Source organism: Saccopteryx bilineata, chromosome 11 (assembly GCF_036850765.1).
Source record: "Saccopteryx bilineata isolate mSacBil1 chromosome 11, mSacBil1_pri_phased_curated, whole genome shotgun sequence".
Classification (NCBI taxonomy): domain Eukaryota; kingdom Metazoa; phylum Chordata; class Mammalia; order Chiroptera; family Emballonuridae; genus Saccopteryx; species Saccopteryx bilineata.
In genome coordinates this window covers 22,452,688-22,471,100 of record NC_089500.1, presented here as the reverse complement: position 1 = coordinate 22,471,100, position 18,413 = coordinate 22,452,688, and the positions used below count along the sequence as shown (strand labels likewise).

Here is an 18,413-nt window from a genome sequence, read left to right as displayed (position 1 = left end):
CCTTCACTCCCTAGGAGAGAGCAAATGAAATTAAAAATACAGTTTAGAAAACAATGGACAATTAAAAACTGGGACATCTTCAAAAATATCATTCATATCCAGAAAGCTATTGCTTAGTGTTAAGCGGTTTCTTTTGGGAAAAACTGTTTTTTAAAATCAAAATCCAAAACTTCACTCATAAAACTTACATAATGCTTTGTTTTAAAAAAAACCTTGAATTAAAACTAGAAAGGGAAAAGAGGAGTTAATAAAAAGAAGTTATTATTTACTTTCAAGTTTCTTAAAATAACTCTTTGGTCTAACAATTTATTCACTTATTTAATTTTTAAATATGAGAATAATGTACTCTAGCCCTGGCTGGATAGCTTTGGTTAGAGCATTGTCCCGAAGCACAGAGAATACGTACTCTGAAAAATGGGTACATGGAAGTCCTAAGTCACTGGCAAAATCTTTTTTTATCTTTGGTTATATACGATGAAAATGTTCTAGTCACCCATCTTTCCTATTTGGTCCTGATATGATATATATGGCCGAGGAGCTAACACTATTCAGGTCACCAAGGAGGGAATTCCAAGACACAGTATCTTGCATATATTTAGACATATTCCTATCATTGTTATAGTAAAGATATTTTATTTTAGATTACTTTTTCTAACAACTTGGTGTTGGTATATTAAAGTATAATAATTTTTTGTCATATCCTTTAAGAATTCTAAACTTTTTTTATTAATTCTAGTAATTAGTCTATATAGATTCTTTTGGGTTTTCTATGTAGACAATAATTACCAAGTGCAAGTGACAATTTTTTCTTTCCTTCCACACCTTCTCTCATTTTCTTTTCCTGTTTTAATACCCTCATTAGGAACCCAATACAATTAAACAGAAGTAGTAATAGCATGCATGCTTATTTTGTTCCTGATTGTAAAGGAAATGCTCTTAATAATTAACCACTTTATTTGCTTGCTGTAGGATTTTTCGTAGTCATTTTAGCCAGTTAAGTTCTTGTCTAGAGTCACTTTGCTAAAAATTTCTGTTATAAATGGCTATTGGATTTTACCTCCTACATTTTCCCACATTCAATGAGATAGTATTTTCCCACTTGAAGTTGTTAGTGTGGTCAATTAATGTTGAACCAATCCTGCACAAACCAAACTTGGTCCTGATGCATTTGTTAAAAACTTATTGTCAGATTCAAATAAAAAAAGATTAGATACAATCTAAGTGATCATCAACAGAGGCTGGTTAAATAAATTATGGGGTTTGTCAGGTTTCTCCAGTTACTGTTTTTCCCTTTTTGTATTTTATTCTTTGGAAGTGACACAATATAGGGGATAGGGAGGAACTAAGTTCTACCTCCTGGTGAGAGGAATACCCTCATTATATTATTTGGAATTCTTAGCTAAGGAAGATTTGTCTCTTCTCCATTTATTTATTTAATCGCTTATATAACCAGTATAAGCTCACAGATATTTATTCTATTCTTTGGACTATAAACCAAATACTATGCTATTTTGTTGCTCAAACTGTTCTAGCTATGGCCATTGGGAAGTCTTTAAGGTTGGCTTCTGTGCCTCCACCCTCTTGTTTTTGAGTATTTCCTTGCCTTCTGGACCAACAAGATGCTCCAGGCTCATGTCATATTTTCCGGGCCTCAGCCCTGCAATCAATCATTTCTCCAAAGAGCCTTGATTCCTTTTATTAGAGAACAGTACTTAGAAATCAAGATCTGGGTATTGGGAGTGCTCATTACTAATACGTTTTCATTGTCTCTAGATCTTCTCAGCTGATAGAGCTAGGCAATGGAAATATGTACCCTAATGCATGCATACACACAAATCTATATTATTTCTGCATCTATCTATCTTTGTATATATTAAGCTAAACATAGGTAAGTTTCACATTGACACTTCCAATTCTAATACAGTAATATAGGGTTCATTAGAGCCTTCTTTTCTTTCTTTCTTTCCCGTTTTTTCCTTTTTAGTGAGAGGAGGGGAGGCAGAGACAGACTCCTGCAGGCGCCCTGATCGGGATCACCAAGCAAGCCCACTAGAGGGCGATGCTCTGCCCAAGGGCAGTTGCTCTGTTGCGACCAGAGCCATTTGTTAGCAACTGAGGCAGAGGCCATGGAGCCATCCTCAGTACACAAGACCAACTTGCTTGAGCCAATTAAGCCATGGCTGACGGAGGGGAAGAGAGAGAGAGAGAAGGGTGAGGGTTGGAGAAGCAGATGGTTGCTTCACCTGTGTGCCCTGACTGGGAATCAAACCCGTGACATCCACACACTGGGCTGACGCTCTACCACTGAGTCAACTGGCCACAGCATAGCTTTTTTTTCTTTGTAACTTTCCTCCCAGAGAATCAGAAATGTAGCTCACACCATCCATTTACTTATTTGTTCGTGTCTGGTACACTAAACACAAAGCAATTTCAGGATTTGTCATGAAAAACAAATTAGTAATTTGTACAGTGCTTATGTACAGTTCATTTTGTCTTTATCCACAGAATTTTCAGTCAAAACATGTTTCCAGTTACTCAGGTCAGCTTCTCCCCACTGCCTTCAGTGTGGTTATGTCATACAGTTGTGATACACTTAGATTCATTTGTCATGGTCTGCATTCCATCCTGGGTTCTCCCAACATACTGGGTGATAATATTTTTAAGGTTGCAAACATTGAAATTCATTCTTTGTGATGTACTTCTTATGTTTTGGTAACTGCATGCAGTTGAGAATCCACCACCTCAGTACTATACAGAACAGCTCCATCTTAGATCTGAATAAAAGCAAGAGACTAGGAGATGACAAGAACACTGCTACCTATTTTGGCTCCAAGAGCATTTGCCATACTAGGTGACCCTGGATTGGTCCTTTCAGGAAATAAAAAATAAAACTCAAGGACTACTTGAAGAAATAGATATTCCCAGCCTAAAAGCTAATGTTTTTTAAGTTTTGTTTTTTTTTAATCTCACACACCCCATCTGTTTAACACTGTAAACAATACCCTAGCTAGTGCAGTTAGGCAAGAAAAAGAAGGCATAAGGATTGAAATGGAGAAGTAAAACTATCATTATTCATAGATGATATGATTGTATATAAAAACTCAAGAATCCAAAATTTGTTACTAAAACTTAGTTTTGGAACCATCATTTTTCATCTAGCCCAGTTCAACAACTCTCTAAATGTCTTCTCTGCTGTGAGTCTTCTGTTTCTAGCCATAAATCCATCCCCTGAAATACAACAGTGCAGTGATGAAGTATAAGAACTAAGGAGTTGCACATGTTGGCATTTGAAGCTCAACTCGCTAGCATGTGAACCTGGGCAATATTCTTAACCTCTCAGCCTCAGTTTCTTCACTGCTATAATAGAAAGGTTAATACTTGCCTCTAACGGTTGGTAGGAGGATTAAAGAAAATAAGACACGTATTGTGAACAGTTTTCCACATATAGAAAGGTTGAGTTATGTAAGTGTTGGGGAAGGAGGAAAAGGGGGAAGGGTACATGGTGGATGTCAAGGGCTGCAAAAATCACAAAATATGATGCAATGTCCTTTAATAACTTCAGGATTTAAGAATCACTTTATACCAAAAATAAGGATATATTGCGGCATACAATTCAAAACTTGCATAAACATTTAAGTTAAAACAAGAGATTTCAATGAAAATTTTCTCCTGGGAGGTTGGGGGTGTTCAGAATATGCCTCCTACACCCTCCTCCCCCAGCCCGGGAATAAAAATTCTTTTCTTCCCTATATACTTCCAGTAGAAAAGTCTGAAACCACTACTGTATACACTCAATAAATTATTATCCAGTTTCTCCTCAGTTTAAAATCTACCAGTGGCTCCACTTCCTCAGAATAAAATCTGAACAATGAACACTGGTGTACAGAGCCCCGGTTCACCTCTCCAACTCATTTGTCCACACTCCCACATCCAAGTTACACTGCAGCCGGGCAAGAGTTCTACACTTCACCTCCCCCATCGCTGGACTTTCATCTGGGACCTCTTTTGCTCCCCGCATCCTACCACCTCTGCCCGCTACATCCTCCTTGTCCCCGGCCAACTCCTTCAGTCTCCCATGAGTTTCATTTCCCCTGGCATTCTTGGGCAGAGGGCCGGCCGGATCCCCCGGCGTGCTCCCATTACTACACTTAACACTGTCCCAACTGTTCAGCTCGGTGAGGGAAGGGGCTGTGTTGCCTTTCCCACTTAGCTACTTAGCGCTCAATCAAGACTAATGAATTAACTAAACTGAAAATTCCGGGTCTCTACAATTCCTAGAACAGGAATCTTTCAGCACTAAATAGCGATTCCCGCCATCTCCCAGCGGGAGGGACCTCGGGAATCGTCACTGCAAATCTGCCCCGGCGCACGTTCCAGGGCCTGGCAAAGGCCAGGCTGACCGGAACGGACGCCAGCTGCGAAGAACCAGCACCACCGGAGTCGCGTTCCGCCCTGGGCAACCAACAGCCGCGCGCACCCAGCGCCTTGCGGAAGCGCCTCGCGCTCCTCTCCGCGATCGCTTGGCAGCGCCGCGGCCCAGGAGGCGGCGTCCATCCCGAGGGGTGTGACAGTCCTCACCGAGCGAGCGCGTGGGTTGGTCCATGCCCAAGGGGGGGGGGGTGGCCTAGAGACGCAAACAGTTTAAGTCCTCGAGCCCTCTCACAAAGAAACGCAGCCTGCAGACCAGCGGGCAGTCGGCAGTCCCAGAAAGGCTCCTCACACCCGCTCCGCGCGCCGTCCCCGCTAACAGGAAAGTCAGCACACCTGCTAAGTCACCACCGTCCTGGCTGCAGGTCCGAAGCGTCCTGGGCAGCTTCCGGATGGACGCCGGAAACTGGGCCCAAGACCTCAACGGAAGTCCCGCCTTTCCCGTGTCCATCTTCGCAGCCTGTCCAAGATTTCCTTAGTCTTGTTCGTGCAATAACGGTTGTAGCCCTGCTCTTCCACCATCCAGAACTAGATGTTGTTCTTGAGACCCACTTCTTCAAGGGCGCGGCCTACTGGCCCAGATGCAAGAGGTAATACAAAACCTTTGCCTTTGTGAGTAGCTGTTTCCCATTTCGCAACGCCGTGGCTGAACCAAGTTTTATTGAGTTCTCTGCCACTTCCCCATTCTCAAGGGGTAACCCGTAAGTCATCTCCTAGAAACGTTTCCTTGAAACACCCAATCTCTGAGGTCATTTTGTTTTTGTACTTGAATATGCATCTAGCACTTACTCCTATTAACTACTACCTCAGGTAGCGTCCCTCTTTTCCTGCATCAGATAGCCCCAAACCTAACAGTTACCCATCTTGCCTCTCTGGGGATGCTACCGCAGGCCTTACCTAACATCTCTCGGGAAGCAGTATCTTGGAATACATAGTAACCTCCGTCACTGCTCCCCTCCTACACGTTAGGAGTCTACTTGTCACGTTTTGATCCAAATTAACAGCTTCATGTAGAGATGGTCATTTTACTCTATGAAAATGATTAAATGAAAAGACTCCTGAAGCAAGCTATCATGATAGAATACACAGCTTGGTTTCAGGGGTCTCGAACTCGCGGCCCGCATGTGGCCCGCCGAACAATTTTGTGCGGCCCACAGACTAATCCACGAAGTTCAAAATATTTTGGATAAAATTAAGTAAGCCTAGGGGCCTACTTGTATTTTTCATTTCTCTAGCATCCTAGCTAGATATTAGCTTAGTTAACAGCAGTTGTGATGCGAACTACAGTTTCTGGTCGTTTTGTGACACTGAGTAAACTGCATGTACGATTGTGCTTGTTGTACTAATTTTTTTTTGTTTTCAACTGCAGTGAGAAAAGTGTTACGTAATAGTTGCCTTTTGTAGACCTAGTGCGGCCCGGCGAAGGGCTGTGATCTTGCTCTGCGGGCCCACATGCTGAGTTGAGTTTGAGACCCCTGGTTTACATATATGGAACCCTTTGACAAAACTGCTGCTTGGTCCTTGACTAGAGACTCATGCTGCTAGCACACCATCCAACATCCCCTTCTGCCCAGTGCTTCAGTCAGCCATGTTGTGAGCTATAACCCTTTCTGTTCCCTGGACAAGGGACCTTATGCTTTACCACCCTACTAGGTCTGTAGGTTGTTTTTGTCTTAATTCTTAATTTGGTAAGGCCAAGTTTTCTGTGTGAGGGCCCAAGTGGTCGAAGGAAAAGGAAGCTGTTCCTAGTTTTTCCTTCAGAGCAAGAAGTCTGTTTTTGACCAGATTAAAACACTACTGAAAGATTTTAAGCAACTGGGTACTATTAAGATATGCATTTTTTTCCTAAATGCTTCCTCTGGTTGCAATATGAAGAGTGGGTGGGAGTGGTGGGAAAATGTGAGACCAGATAAGAAGGTACACAGGGCTATAAGTCTTATAGTATAAGAGATGCTTAAATTGTGTGGAAACAAAGCAAAAAAGACAAATTCAAGACTTTTAGGTGGTAAAATAGTCAGAAATTGGTGCTAGATTGAGGGTAAGGGAGAGGAAAGCATCAAGATAATGACTGGGTTCCAGGTTTGGGTAGTATAGCATCTAATACCTACTCCAAAGTTTGTTTGTTTTTATCTATTTATTTATTGTTTATTTATCTAATCTATATATCTAATCTATCTTATCTATCTATCTATTTGAAGTGAGAAGCAGGGAGGCAGACAGACAAGACTCCTGCATGCACCTGACAGGGATCCACCAGCATGCCCACTAGGAGGCGATGCTCTGCCTATCTGGGGTGTTGCTCTGTTGCAACCGAAGCCATTCTAGTGCCTGAGGCAGAAGCCATAGAGCCATCCTCAGCGCCCAGGCCAACTTTGCTCCAATGGAGTCTTGGCTGCGGGAGGGGAAGAGAGAGAGAGAAAGGAGAGGAGGAAGGGTGGAGAAGCAGATGGGCGCTTCTCCTGTGTGCCCTGGCCGGGAATCGAACCTGAGATTTCCACACACTGGGCCGACCAGCCAGGGCTCCTACTCCAACGTTTTAATTTAAGTGATAGAATAAAGTTGCTTGTGAGTCTTCCTGATGTATGTCAGCAATTCAACTCATTGACTTAAAAAAATAGATTTTGAATGTTTACCTCCATTAAATCTGTACTTAGTGATTTTATGGCAAAAAACATATATATAAGGAGCGTTACATATAAAATGAGATAAAATTTTTTAACACTTAACAGGTATACACTAAAGCAGTGATTTTCAACCTTTGTTTCTCACGCACTCATAAACTAATTACTAAAGAAAAAGGGGCTCTGACCTCTTCTTCCATAATAACTAATTTATTTGTGCTATGAGATGAAAATGGTTGTATTTAGGCAGGGGCACTGACCTTAGTATTTAGTGTTTGTTTTTGCCATAAAAAAAAAGGTTGAAAATCACTGCACTAAAGTACTAAAACAATGCTTGACTTGGAAATTTAACTTTTATTTACAGATGTTGTCCTATAAACAAAGATGCCATTTCACCCCCTTTAAAATATTATAACTGATAATTTCCAGAAAAACCATTTACATAGTTTTAATATTTCTGCAAAAAACTTTATTATGGGATGAATAAAATATAGGATGGTCTAAGACATAAAACCAAAACAAAACCACTTATCCAGCATGAATGCCCTAGTGACTGATGGAAAGAAGAGTTAAAGATGACACCCTTAATATAGGACTCCAAGAATAGGAAACATGGTAATTTTGGGACACATAAATCCTTCACAATAAAGTCTCACATACATAAGTCTTTTTACATAGTATAGTTTATCATTGTGACTGTTTAGGATTGTTCTTGCAGGCTAATATGCTGATTTCAAAAAGTAAGTCATCATTGTAAAAAGGGCATAGATTTCTACTCAGATTTTTCTACCAACAAAAATATGTAGATACCAATCTGGTCTTGTCATTCAGGTCAATTATTAAAGTAAGAAATTCATGAAAAGAATTTAAAACAAAAACACAATTACTATGTGACTGATGTACAAAATTATAATTCTCCCTGAAGTCAGACTGTATTGCTCCTTGCTAGTTACTGTAAATTTGAATTTTTCATAGCCAAGACAATATAGACAAAATATTTAGCCAAAGAGTGCAAAGTGAAATCATCCCAATTACATATTTATCATTTTATATGCAGTAATTACTTTTAAAATCCTTTAACTTTTATCTAAGAAGATAATCACTCTCTGAGCATCATAGATAAATCACAAAGAACTTCAAAAGTTAAAAAAATTTATCCCTGAGAAGTGAGAGAAAAAGTTCTAAAAACAGAGAAGTGACGGTCCTATACCCTTTGAACAATCTTTACATAGCATGAATTTTATTAACAGTCAGCAATCAAATGTATTCCAGTCCTGGGTAGTTACCAACTATGATGATCTGATCTTCTTGTAATGAAACTACAAGTACAACATTGTAAAAAATCATATAAATAGGGACTCTGGTTTTATTATCAGGTTTACATTTTTGTCAAGTCCAAGGACAGCCAGCCAAGATATGTACATTCCAATAAAGACCAAAGTACTAACTTCTGCTGGCATCTCTTCTGAGTCTCCACTTCCCTCACTGATCTTCACCCAAATAGTAGAAGTAATACAATTGCAACTGAGTTTACTATTATCAATGGCACTGCAAAAAAAGAAGAAAAAAGTTTGTTAAAAACTTTTTACAACAAAAAGTTGAAAAAGAAAGTAAGTAGAAAAAAACTAAGTCATAGTTACTAGTATCTAGGAAGGACAGAAATACCTCAAGAATATGTCATCATAATCAAGTTGCAAATACTTATAACAGGAACATTCCAACATGTACTAGATCATAAAATCCGAAAGTTAATTTAAAAAGGGCTTACGTGACTGAGGATAAGGGTCCCATCGATACAAGTAGATTAATACAGAAATATCTGTGGACAGTGCTAGTGTAGCTCTGGGAACACAGAAGCATACTGGACCCAGGACAAAATAGATACATACGGCTACCAGTGACACTCAACATTAGAAATACAGTGCAAATAAGACTCCATAGCTTCATCACTAAATTAAGAATCAACTTATCATTCAAACGTGTGATTAAAGCAGCTAAAAAAAAAAAGAGACCCTAGTTCGAATTGTTTTCATTATAAGGTTTTGAGCTCTTTTTATTGAGTTGCTCTAAAATACTATATTTTCTAATAGAATAGCAGAAAAGGGACCTTTATTTTTCTCTTGAAAGCCTGGTAGAACTCTAGATGACTTTACTACTTGGAAGCAGCAGAATTTCCCCAAAACAAGTATATCATTGTCTTTGAATTCTGAGAGGTAACATACAGATTATACTCCTGAGCATTCCATTTGCACCAACTGGCTTAGAAATAAGGGGCAAACTAAGAAAGAAACTAGTAACTTTTAAGCAATAAAGCCAGGTTAAAGAGAAAAAATTTCCCACTACAAAGATGATATGTGATAGTATTCATGCTCAGAAGCTTTGATACTTAAATCAAACCACAAAATTCAAACTACTTAAGAGTGTTCCACTAGTTTTTCTTCTTACCTCTCATTACAGTTCTTACAGATCGAATAAGGTTCATTAGCTGAGATTTAATTCCTGGCTCCTCTCCGAATCCACCAATTCCCTGGTCTGTTCCCCAGCCAACTATATAATATAAAAATGATTAGCTGTGTTAAAATTTATTATGCACTCACCTTGTTCCCTCATTAGTCATTTTCTAAAAGATTATATCTTCAGCCTTTGTTTTTAAAGACATAAAATATGAAGTCATAGGACTTAAAAGTAAAAACACTACCTAGTGAAATAAATACAGTATATATTCTACTTTGATGAGTAACAAAAACTCATTTCATTTCCACTTTGGTTTGATAAACTACTATCTAATAAATTATTCCATGGCATTTAATTCAGTAAAGATGACCACTGTAACACTCTCATGGTTATTTTTACTTTACACTAAAAATATTTTTCAAGTCAGAACTGAAAAAGCAGTGTCAATTGAATAATCAATAAGCTCAGTTCAGAATTTGTAAAAACTGCTATAAATATCAATGTAAAGACACTATCAGATTCACTATCTACATTACATGGAAATTTTAACCTATCCCTGGTCATAGCTTGGTCAGGCCTTCAGAGCATGTGCCTTCAGTCATATATTTTTTTCCCCTTGATCATTTGTCTCTCACTTATTTTCTATACATAAGTCTTTGACTTTCTTCTACATAATTTTCCTTATAAACCATTATTTATTTACCTTTACTGCTAGTTCTTTTATATTCTCACACAGTCTTTCTAAAGACTTACATGTCCTCATTTCTACAATATGTCCTTCTCTTGTCCTCATTTCAGGTCCACCTGTCATATCTCATATGACTACATTCTTTAAAAATCTCAAATGACTTAATTAATTCCTGACATGTTAACTCTTAAGCTTGAAGACAGAACAAGTCTCTATACATGAAGGAACCAATTATCAAGAAACAAGATTCACTTTGCTTAATGATACTTTGTTTTGGCAGTCCCAGCTGATTTATGCAGTTTCATGTTTCTTTTGTATCTCTCATAATTAGTACTGGATATAATAAATACTTGTTTGGTTTTTTAAATGTATGCTTTTTAAAAAACAGCCTTACTGAGACACAATTCACCTACCACACGGTTCACATATTTAAAGTATACAATGGTTCACAGAGTTGTGTGTTGTAGCTATACTCATAAGAGATACTAGTTTGTAGTTTCTTTTTTTGTGTAAGTGCTACCTCCTATTTTTTGGAAGAGTTTATGAAGAATTGGTATTAAGCCTTTACCTGTTTGGTAGAGTCCAGCATTGGAGTCTGGGCATTGCTTTGTTGAAAGTTTTCAAATTACTAACTCAATTTCTTCACATGTTATAGATCTAATCAGATTTCTTTCTTTCTTTTTTTATTAAGTGAGAGGTGGGAAGGTAGAGAGATAGAATCCAACATGTGCCCCAACTGGGAGCCACCTGCCAAGCCCCCTAGGGGGCAATGCTCTGCTCATCTGGGGCCATTGCTCCTTATGCAGCAACTGAGCTATTTTAGCACCTCAAGTGAGGCCATGGAGCCATCCTCAGCACCCAGGGCCAACTGTGCTCGCACTGGCCATGGCTGCGGGAGGAAAAGATACACATATATCTTCTGCTCACAAAAATTAGAGATATTTCAAAATGCACTTTCAAGATCAGGGAACATGCAGATACTCCAGTACTTTCAGCCTTTTGTATAGTGCATTTTCACCAATGAACAAAAAGTTGGTTTTGCATCTCATTTGCCTAATTGAACAACTTTCTTTGACTTGTTTGCTTTTCTGATGTTCTTGTTTAATAAATAAAATCAAATGCTTCTTTATTGCTTCATATTCATTTTGAAATATCCCCTAATTTTTGTGAGCAGTATATATATATATATATATATATATATAGAGAGAGAGAGAGAGAGAGAGAGAGAGAGAGAGGGGAGGGGAAGGACAGCGAAAGGGGTGAAGAAGCAAATGGTCACTTCTCCTGTGTGCCCTGACTGGGAATCAAACCCAGGACTTCCACATACCTTTGTGTTGAGCCACGCAATGTGTAGTGCTTTGTTATTATAGCCCTAGGAAACTTAAAGTCAGGAGATACAATATTTTAAAGGTAGAAAAGGCAAAATTAACTGTTCAGATGTTGGAAATGAGGCAGAAAGGAAAAAATCAAAGCTCTCCCTTGGTTTTCTGGCTTAACCAACTGGCTGAGGGGTAGTGCCTTTTCTGAGTTAGGGAGTACTGGAGAAAAATTGGGCTGGTGGTGGCAGATAAGAAGGTAAAGTGAATAAGTTTTGGACATGTCGTGTTTGAGATTACGTCTGTGAGATATGCAAGTGGAGACAGGGAGTAGTCAGTTGGACTTAAATCCATAAAACAAAGCAAGAGCCAGAGTGGAGATTGAACTTTGAGTTTATCAACTGCAGATGATAAATGAAGCCAGATGAAGTTGCTCATGGAAAGAGTACAAAGTGAATTGGTGGCCCTTACTGTCCTTAAATTTCTTCAGTATTTAATGTTTAGGTACAGATGGAAGAGATGGCAGGAGAAACTGATGACTGAGCAAAACGGAGAAATGGGAACATCTAAACTGGCGTTTCACAGACGGCAAGGAGTGTTTGAAGAAGAGGTAGTACAACAGTGGGAGGTACTGAGAAGCTAAGTAAGAGAAGGACTGAAAGTGTCCTGAGGATTCATGGTAGGAAGGTCATTGGTGATTTTACAAGAGCAATTACAGCAGTGGGTAAAATCCGTATTGGAATGGGTTGAGACGTAAGTAGAAAGTGACAGAACAGAGACAGTAAGATTATCCAACCTTATCACTGAGTTGGAGGAAATGACGAAGATAGCTGGAAGGGGATGCCAGGATGTGTTTTTGGTTACATAATTATCTTTTTTTTTTTTTGTTATGGTGAGAACATTTAAGATCTATTCTAGCAACTTTCAAGTATACAATTGAATAACGGTTTTCAATCTTTCTCATCTCATGGCACACATAAACTAATTACTAAAATTCTGCAGCACAGCAAAAAATATTTATTTTTGTCAATCTGACAAAAAAATAGGTATAATTTTGATTCATTCACATCAGATGGCTATTGTTGTGTTGGCTGTTGTAATCCTCCTCCTTCTTTTCTAAGTGTAAGGAGGGGAGATAGACAGACTTTCACATGTGCCCCAACCGGAATCCACCCAGCAAACCCCTGTCTGGGGCCAATGCTCTGAACATCTGGGGCCATGCTCTCACTGAGCTATTTTTAGCACCTGTGGTGGAGGCTCCACAAAACCATCCTCAGTGCCTGGGGCTGATGCACTCAAAACAATTTAGCCATGGCTGCAGGAGAGGAAAAGGGTGGAGGGGAGGATTGGAGAGCAGATGGGCGCTTCTTCTGTGTACCCTGACCAGAAATCGAACCCAGGACATCAAGGTTGTTGTCAGGGTTACACAAGTTAATATATGTAAAGCATGTGATACAGACCCTGACACAGTGTTAAGTAGTAGTTGTTATTTTCTTGTCACTGTGCCCACTCAACTGGCAATATACCCACCATCTCTACTTGCCCTGTTGGAATGGTGCTCACATCTACTCTTCTAAATTTCCAACCTGTAGCCAGAATGGTCTTGCAAATAACACAAATCAGGTCATGTCACTGCCCTGTTTAAGGCCCGGTTTTCACCTATCCCAGAGTTTTCACACCTTTTCAACTTCTCCCAACCCCTTGACTTCACCTAGTTAGGGTGTACTCACTTATCAGATTGGGGGTCAGACACGCTCGCTCCAAGAAGCTTTCACAGATTCACAGGTTAAAATTTCACTGCACTTCTCTTTCTGCATCTGTTATTTTTACTTGCTCAGTTTTATTTAGATTAACTTCTATTAGAAGGCAGGGTAATGGCTGTAACCTCAGCTCTTATGACATGCGCCTGGCACATAATTTGGGCTCAATAAATCTCGTTTCAAGGAATAAATAATTCAATCTTGTCCATGGGCTTGCATTTCAGTGGTTGACATAGATATAATTAGTACACTGTGGCAAATCACGCAGTATCCGGCCTCAATTTTGCCTCAAACAGCAAGAGTGGCCCTGCCCAAGGGGGCATGGAGATTGCTGGATTGCGAGGTCCCAGTTGGCATAACGTGTGTCTTCATCTTAGTAAGATTCTAGCACAGTTCCTGGCACATCGTAGGGCACCCAAAACTATGAATAAACTTTCTGGGAATGTGGGTAGCTGGATGTCGTGATAATCCCAACACTTTCCCTGTCCTCTTATCCCCAAAGCCCGGGACCCCCATGGCCCTCCATCAGTTCATTCTCCCAGTTACCTATGCTGCCAACGAGCCCCGCCCCTCCCTCTTTAACCGAAACTCCGACCCCAGGTTTTTGGCCATTAAAAGCGGTCACGGAGAAGTTCACTAAATTACTAACCGAAGTAACCGCAGGCAGGGGCGTCCCTGCTCATCTCAGTCTGCCCCTCACTCCCATTCCCAGGGCCCGGCACACAGTGGGCGCCTGCTGAACCGTCCTTACCCCGCCGTTGAATTCACCCCTGGTGAGATGAAAGTGGCTCGGCTTTTCCCCGCAAGCTAGGGCGGAGCCGAGCCCTCGGTCGCACGTCTGTCGCGACCCAAGCTGCCTCCTCACGAGGCCCGACTCGGGTCCGCGCACCCCGGGCTCTGCCTCCGCCACCCGGCCCCGCGGACCCACTCACTGTTCTTGAGGAAGCGCTCCTCGTGCAGCACGGCGATGGCATTAACGCAGAGCAGGGCAGCCTGCAGCAGAGAGTAGAGGGTAAAGGCCATGATCGCCAGGAGCCACCGGGAAGGCACAGCTGATTCGTCTGCAGCCGCCGCCGCGGGGAACGTGGCGCCGCCGCGGCCGGCACTCTCCTACGGCAGCTGATGAGGTCCCAAACACATTTTCCGAGAAGCTCCTCCCCCCCCTGAAAGACCCGCCCCCTGTGGCTAAGACCCGCCCCACACCTACATCAGCAAGGCCCGTCTGCTTAGCTGTCAAGACCAGTGCTGTCCAATACAAGAGCCACGTGTGATGTTGAAAGCTTTAAATGTGGCACCGAATTGTGGTGCTTTAAGTGTAAACCACACATCAATTTCAAAGATTTACAACAAAAACCAGAACGTAGAAACCTCCCAATAATTAAAAAATGTAGATTACCTGTTGAAATGATACTTGAAATATATTGGGTAAATAAATTAAATTAACATTAATTTTGTTTACTTCTACTTTTTAAAAAATGTGGTTGTGAGGACATTGATCATGACATGTGAGGCTTGAATCATATTCCTGTTGGACAGTGCCATACTAGATGCTCCCAAGAGCTTTATGAGATGTTAATATCCCTATTTTACTGATGAAGAAATGGAGGCTTTGACAAATAATTTTTTTTATAAAATGAAATAGCCTGTCTTAAAATTACTCAGTGAAAAACATTCTCTGCTTGATCAAACTCTAGCCAGGCTCCTCTGAGCCCTCTACTAGGCCTCAACCTTGACCTATAAAAACTACAGATTCTATTTGAAAAACAAAACAAAACAACAGCTAAATTCTCAACACAAGATTTCATCCACTCCCTACCCCTACATTAAAAAACTTAAAAACAAAATAAAACATTAACAGTTTCTAGCAGCTCAAGGCCATACTCCTAGGATGACTTCTTCAAATGTCTGACTGAGGGAGCTTAAGGCTGTCAAAGAATTTACTTTGCTCCAGCCAACAGCTGTAAATAGGCCCCTGACCCACCCTGTATTAGAGCACTTACCTAAAGGGTTTACAATCCTGAATCCTTCCTTAGTCCTTTTGAGATGTATATGAATCTCCTACAACTCAAGAGTGTCTTTCTTAAGGACCTGAAGGCCATAGTTTACAACAGGGGTCCCCAAACTACGGCCCGCGGGCCACATGTGGCCCCCCGAGTCTATTTATCTAGCCCCCACCGCACTTCCAGAAGGGGCACCTCTTTCATTGGTGGTCAGTGAGAGGAGCACAGGATGCATCTGCTCCTGGAGTACTGTATATGGCGGCACCGCAAAGCGCGGCCTCGCTCATGTACAGTACTACTTCTGGTGACGCGGGATGTACGTGTCACAGCTCCGGAAGCGTGTCATATCACTTGTTACGGCTAGCAGTGACAAATATGGAACCAACATTGACCATCTCATTAGCCAAAAGCAGGCCCATAGTTCCCATTGAAATACTAGTCAGTTTGTTGATTTAAATTTACTTGTTCTTTATTTTAAATATTGTATTTGTTCCCATTTTGTTTTTTTTTACTTTAAAATAAGATATGTGCAGTGTGCATAGGGATTTGTTCATAGTTTTTTATAGTCTGGCCCTCCAACAGTCTGAGGAACAGTGAACTGGCCCCCTGTGTAAAAAGTTTGGGGAACCCTGGTTTACAATGTAATCATGAGGAATCTGTGAGAGAGCAGGATCCTAACTGATAATTTGCCAGCTACCTGACACAGATGGCCTACTCAATGTTTACACATATTATACTAGGTATTTCTCACTTTCCTGACTCTACTGAGCCCCTGCTCTCCTCTCTATCTATTGTACTTCCTCATTCTCTCTTAAAAAAATTTTTTTTTACTGACTTTAGAGAGAAAGGAAGGGAGAAAGGGAAACGTCGATTCTCTGTTCCACCAATTCACGCACCCACAGGTTGACTCCTGCATGTGCCCTGATGCAGGATCGAATCTGCAACCTTGGCATAACGGAACAATGCGCCAACCAACTGAGCTACCTGGCCAGGGTTCATTCTCCCTTTAAAATATTCATTCACCTCTGTACAAACAGAAGTTGAATTTAGTTCACACTTGACCCTCTCCCCTATTGCACTAGTATATTACTGATACACTGTCTTTACCATTCTATTTGGTGTCCAGCTTTGTTTATCTTTGACAGCAACAATAAGAATTTGAGTCTGATATTGTTAAATTTTAGATGCTATTTGAGGGTAAGTACAGTACACAGAGTACTGATCTCCTAAACTTCTCAGAGTTTTCTGAAATAGAGAAGGCAAAGCAGCCCTAGAAAGGACTTTGTAAGCCCGTGTGTTGCTGCTTCTGGAAGAAACACTAGCCAAAAAAATAGAGAAAGATTAATTAGTTAAACTCCCAAGGAGAAATTAAGCTCAAATAGGCCTGCTAGCTAGTGCCTACAGTAAAGAAGAGATGAACTGTTTCCCACAGACATACATAAAAACTATCTCCAAAATTGGCCCTAAATGCAAATCAGGTAGGGAGGGAGAGACACAGGAAGAGAAGTAAAGGGAATAAACAAAATAACAGGATACCAACAAATCCTCCAGTTTTTCAAGGCCCACAAAACTCTAGACACTGGTGATAGTGATAAGGAAGGCTACTCCTGTAAGTGGACAGTGAGGACTCCAGGATTTCTTCACTGGGCTGGGTGGACGAGGAGGCAATTATGGGGCCTTCTTTGGAAGCTTTGGTTGAGCAGTGAATCAGTTTTTACCAGATCATAAATTTACTAAGGAGAGGGTGTAAAGAGGGATGATTGAAGATTATGGAGGTGGATGGAGTGAGGTTGGGACTAAAGCCTCCTACAGTTACCCCTTTGTGTTACTTACCATTGGGTTACAACTCACTTGATCCAATTCTTTTATTGTCAAAAGAATCAGATTAACCCCTCTGGTCTCCGTTCCTTCATCTATAAAATTAGGTTATTATGATCTCTAAGGTTCCTTCAGACCCCAGAATCTCTAGATCTAGCAAAAGCAGCTTAAAATATAAGATAGTACAAGTACTAGTAGCATGTTATCTAATTCATTATTTTTCAAAAACTCAGGCTTGCAGCCTAAGCTGATAACAGTCGATTGTATCCTTAAAAAGAATTATTCCTCTGATGTTCTTACTTCCAAAGATATTCAAAAGCCCAGAATTTTGAAATATGTTTTAAAAATAGTTTTCTCAGTTAAAAAAAAAATTTGCCCCCAAACAAAGAAGGTAAAATAAATAATCTGCATTTTAGCAGCTTGGAGAAAAAAACAAAAGACTGACTACAGCCTCTTTAAAATTAGAACTTGCTATTTGGTGCTGAGCGTCTGATATGTTTTTAGGCATTCATGTTAAATATCCTATCAGACACTGCTGTTGAGGATGAAACGTTCTTCATTTTCAAATACAGATGTCTCTTTATCATTTGCTTCTTCAAGTTTTGTTATGCTTTTTTTTCTTCAGATTGTTAGATGGCACATTTGAGCATCTTGGAGCATCTTGTCACAGACTTTCTTTGTAACTAGTAATATTAAGGTGATCAATTGTCCTCCTTTAGGGAGGACAGTCTTTCTTTTGTAAGTTCCATCTTCCCTCGAAAAGTGTCCTCCTACATGTCCTTCTTTTTGATATTGGAAGACTAATCTGTAAATGTCCGTATTTGATCGATGCAGAGTCAATCCATTGCGTGTGATGTGACGTATTTGTATATGACATGACAATTCGTCAAGGATCAGTACAGCGCAGCGAGACACAATTATGAGACGCATGCGCTCCGCACAGGAAACCTTGAGAGAGCACGCAAATGGCTTTGTGTACTTCTTACTGAAACGTGACATGGCACATACAACATTATAGACTCACAATTATTTCTTTCTTAGTGAATATGCAATCATAGGTAAGCACAATTAATGTTTTATTAATTCATTATCTATTTAATAATTTCCAAATATGTATAATTTTATTTACAAATTTTTTCCCGAAATTCGAGTTTTAAAGTGAAAATCTAACCTCAAACCATATCTATTAATAATGCATTTTGATTAAATAGTTGCATAAAACGGACATTTTTTATTAGAAATTATAAATACACTCAAATATCACTCCAAATTAGTGGTTTTGTTTTATATTTAGTTTTACTAAATGAGTACTTTTTTCTTAAAATTAT

At 40.1% G+C, this 18,413-nt stretch overlaps 1 protein-coding gene across 1 annotated transcript; it reads right to left on the bottom strand.

Moving 5' to 3' along the window:
* Positions 1-7,495: 7,495 nt before the first annotated feature.
* Positions 7,496-14,387, bottom strand: IER3IP1 (immediate early response 3 interacting protein 1). Its single transcript, XM_066246451.1, has 3 exons — positions 14,200-14,387; positions 9,495-9,596; positions 7,496-8,597 (listed from the first exon to the last, which is right to left on the bottom strand). Exons 1-3 carry the CDS (start codon positions 14,288-14,290, stop codon positions 8,542-8,544), a joined length of 249 nt encoding a protein of 82 aa, XP_066102548.1. The 5' UTR covers positions 14,291-14,387; the 3' UTR covers positions 7,496-8,541.
* Between the last annotated feature and the right edge of the window lie 4,026 nt (positions 14,388-18,413).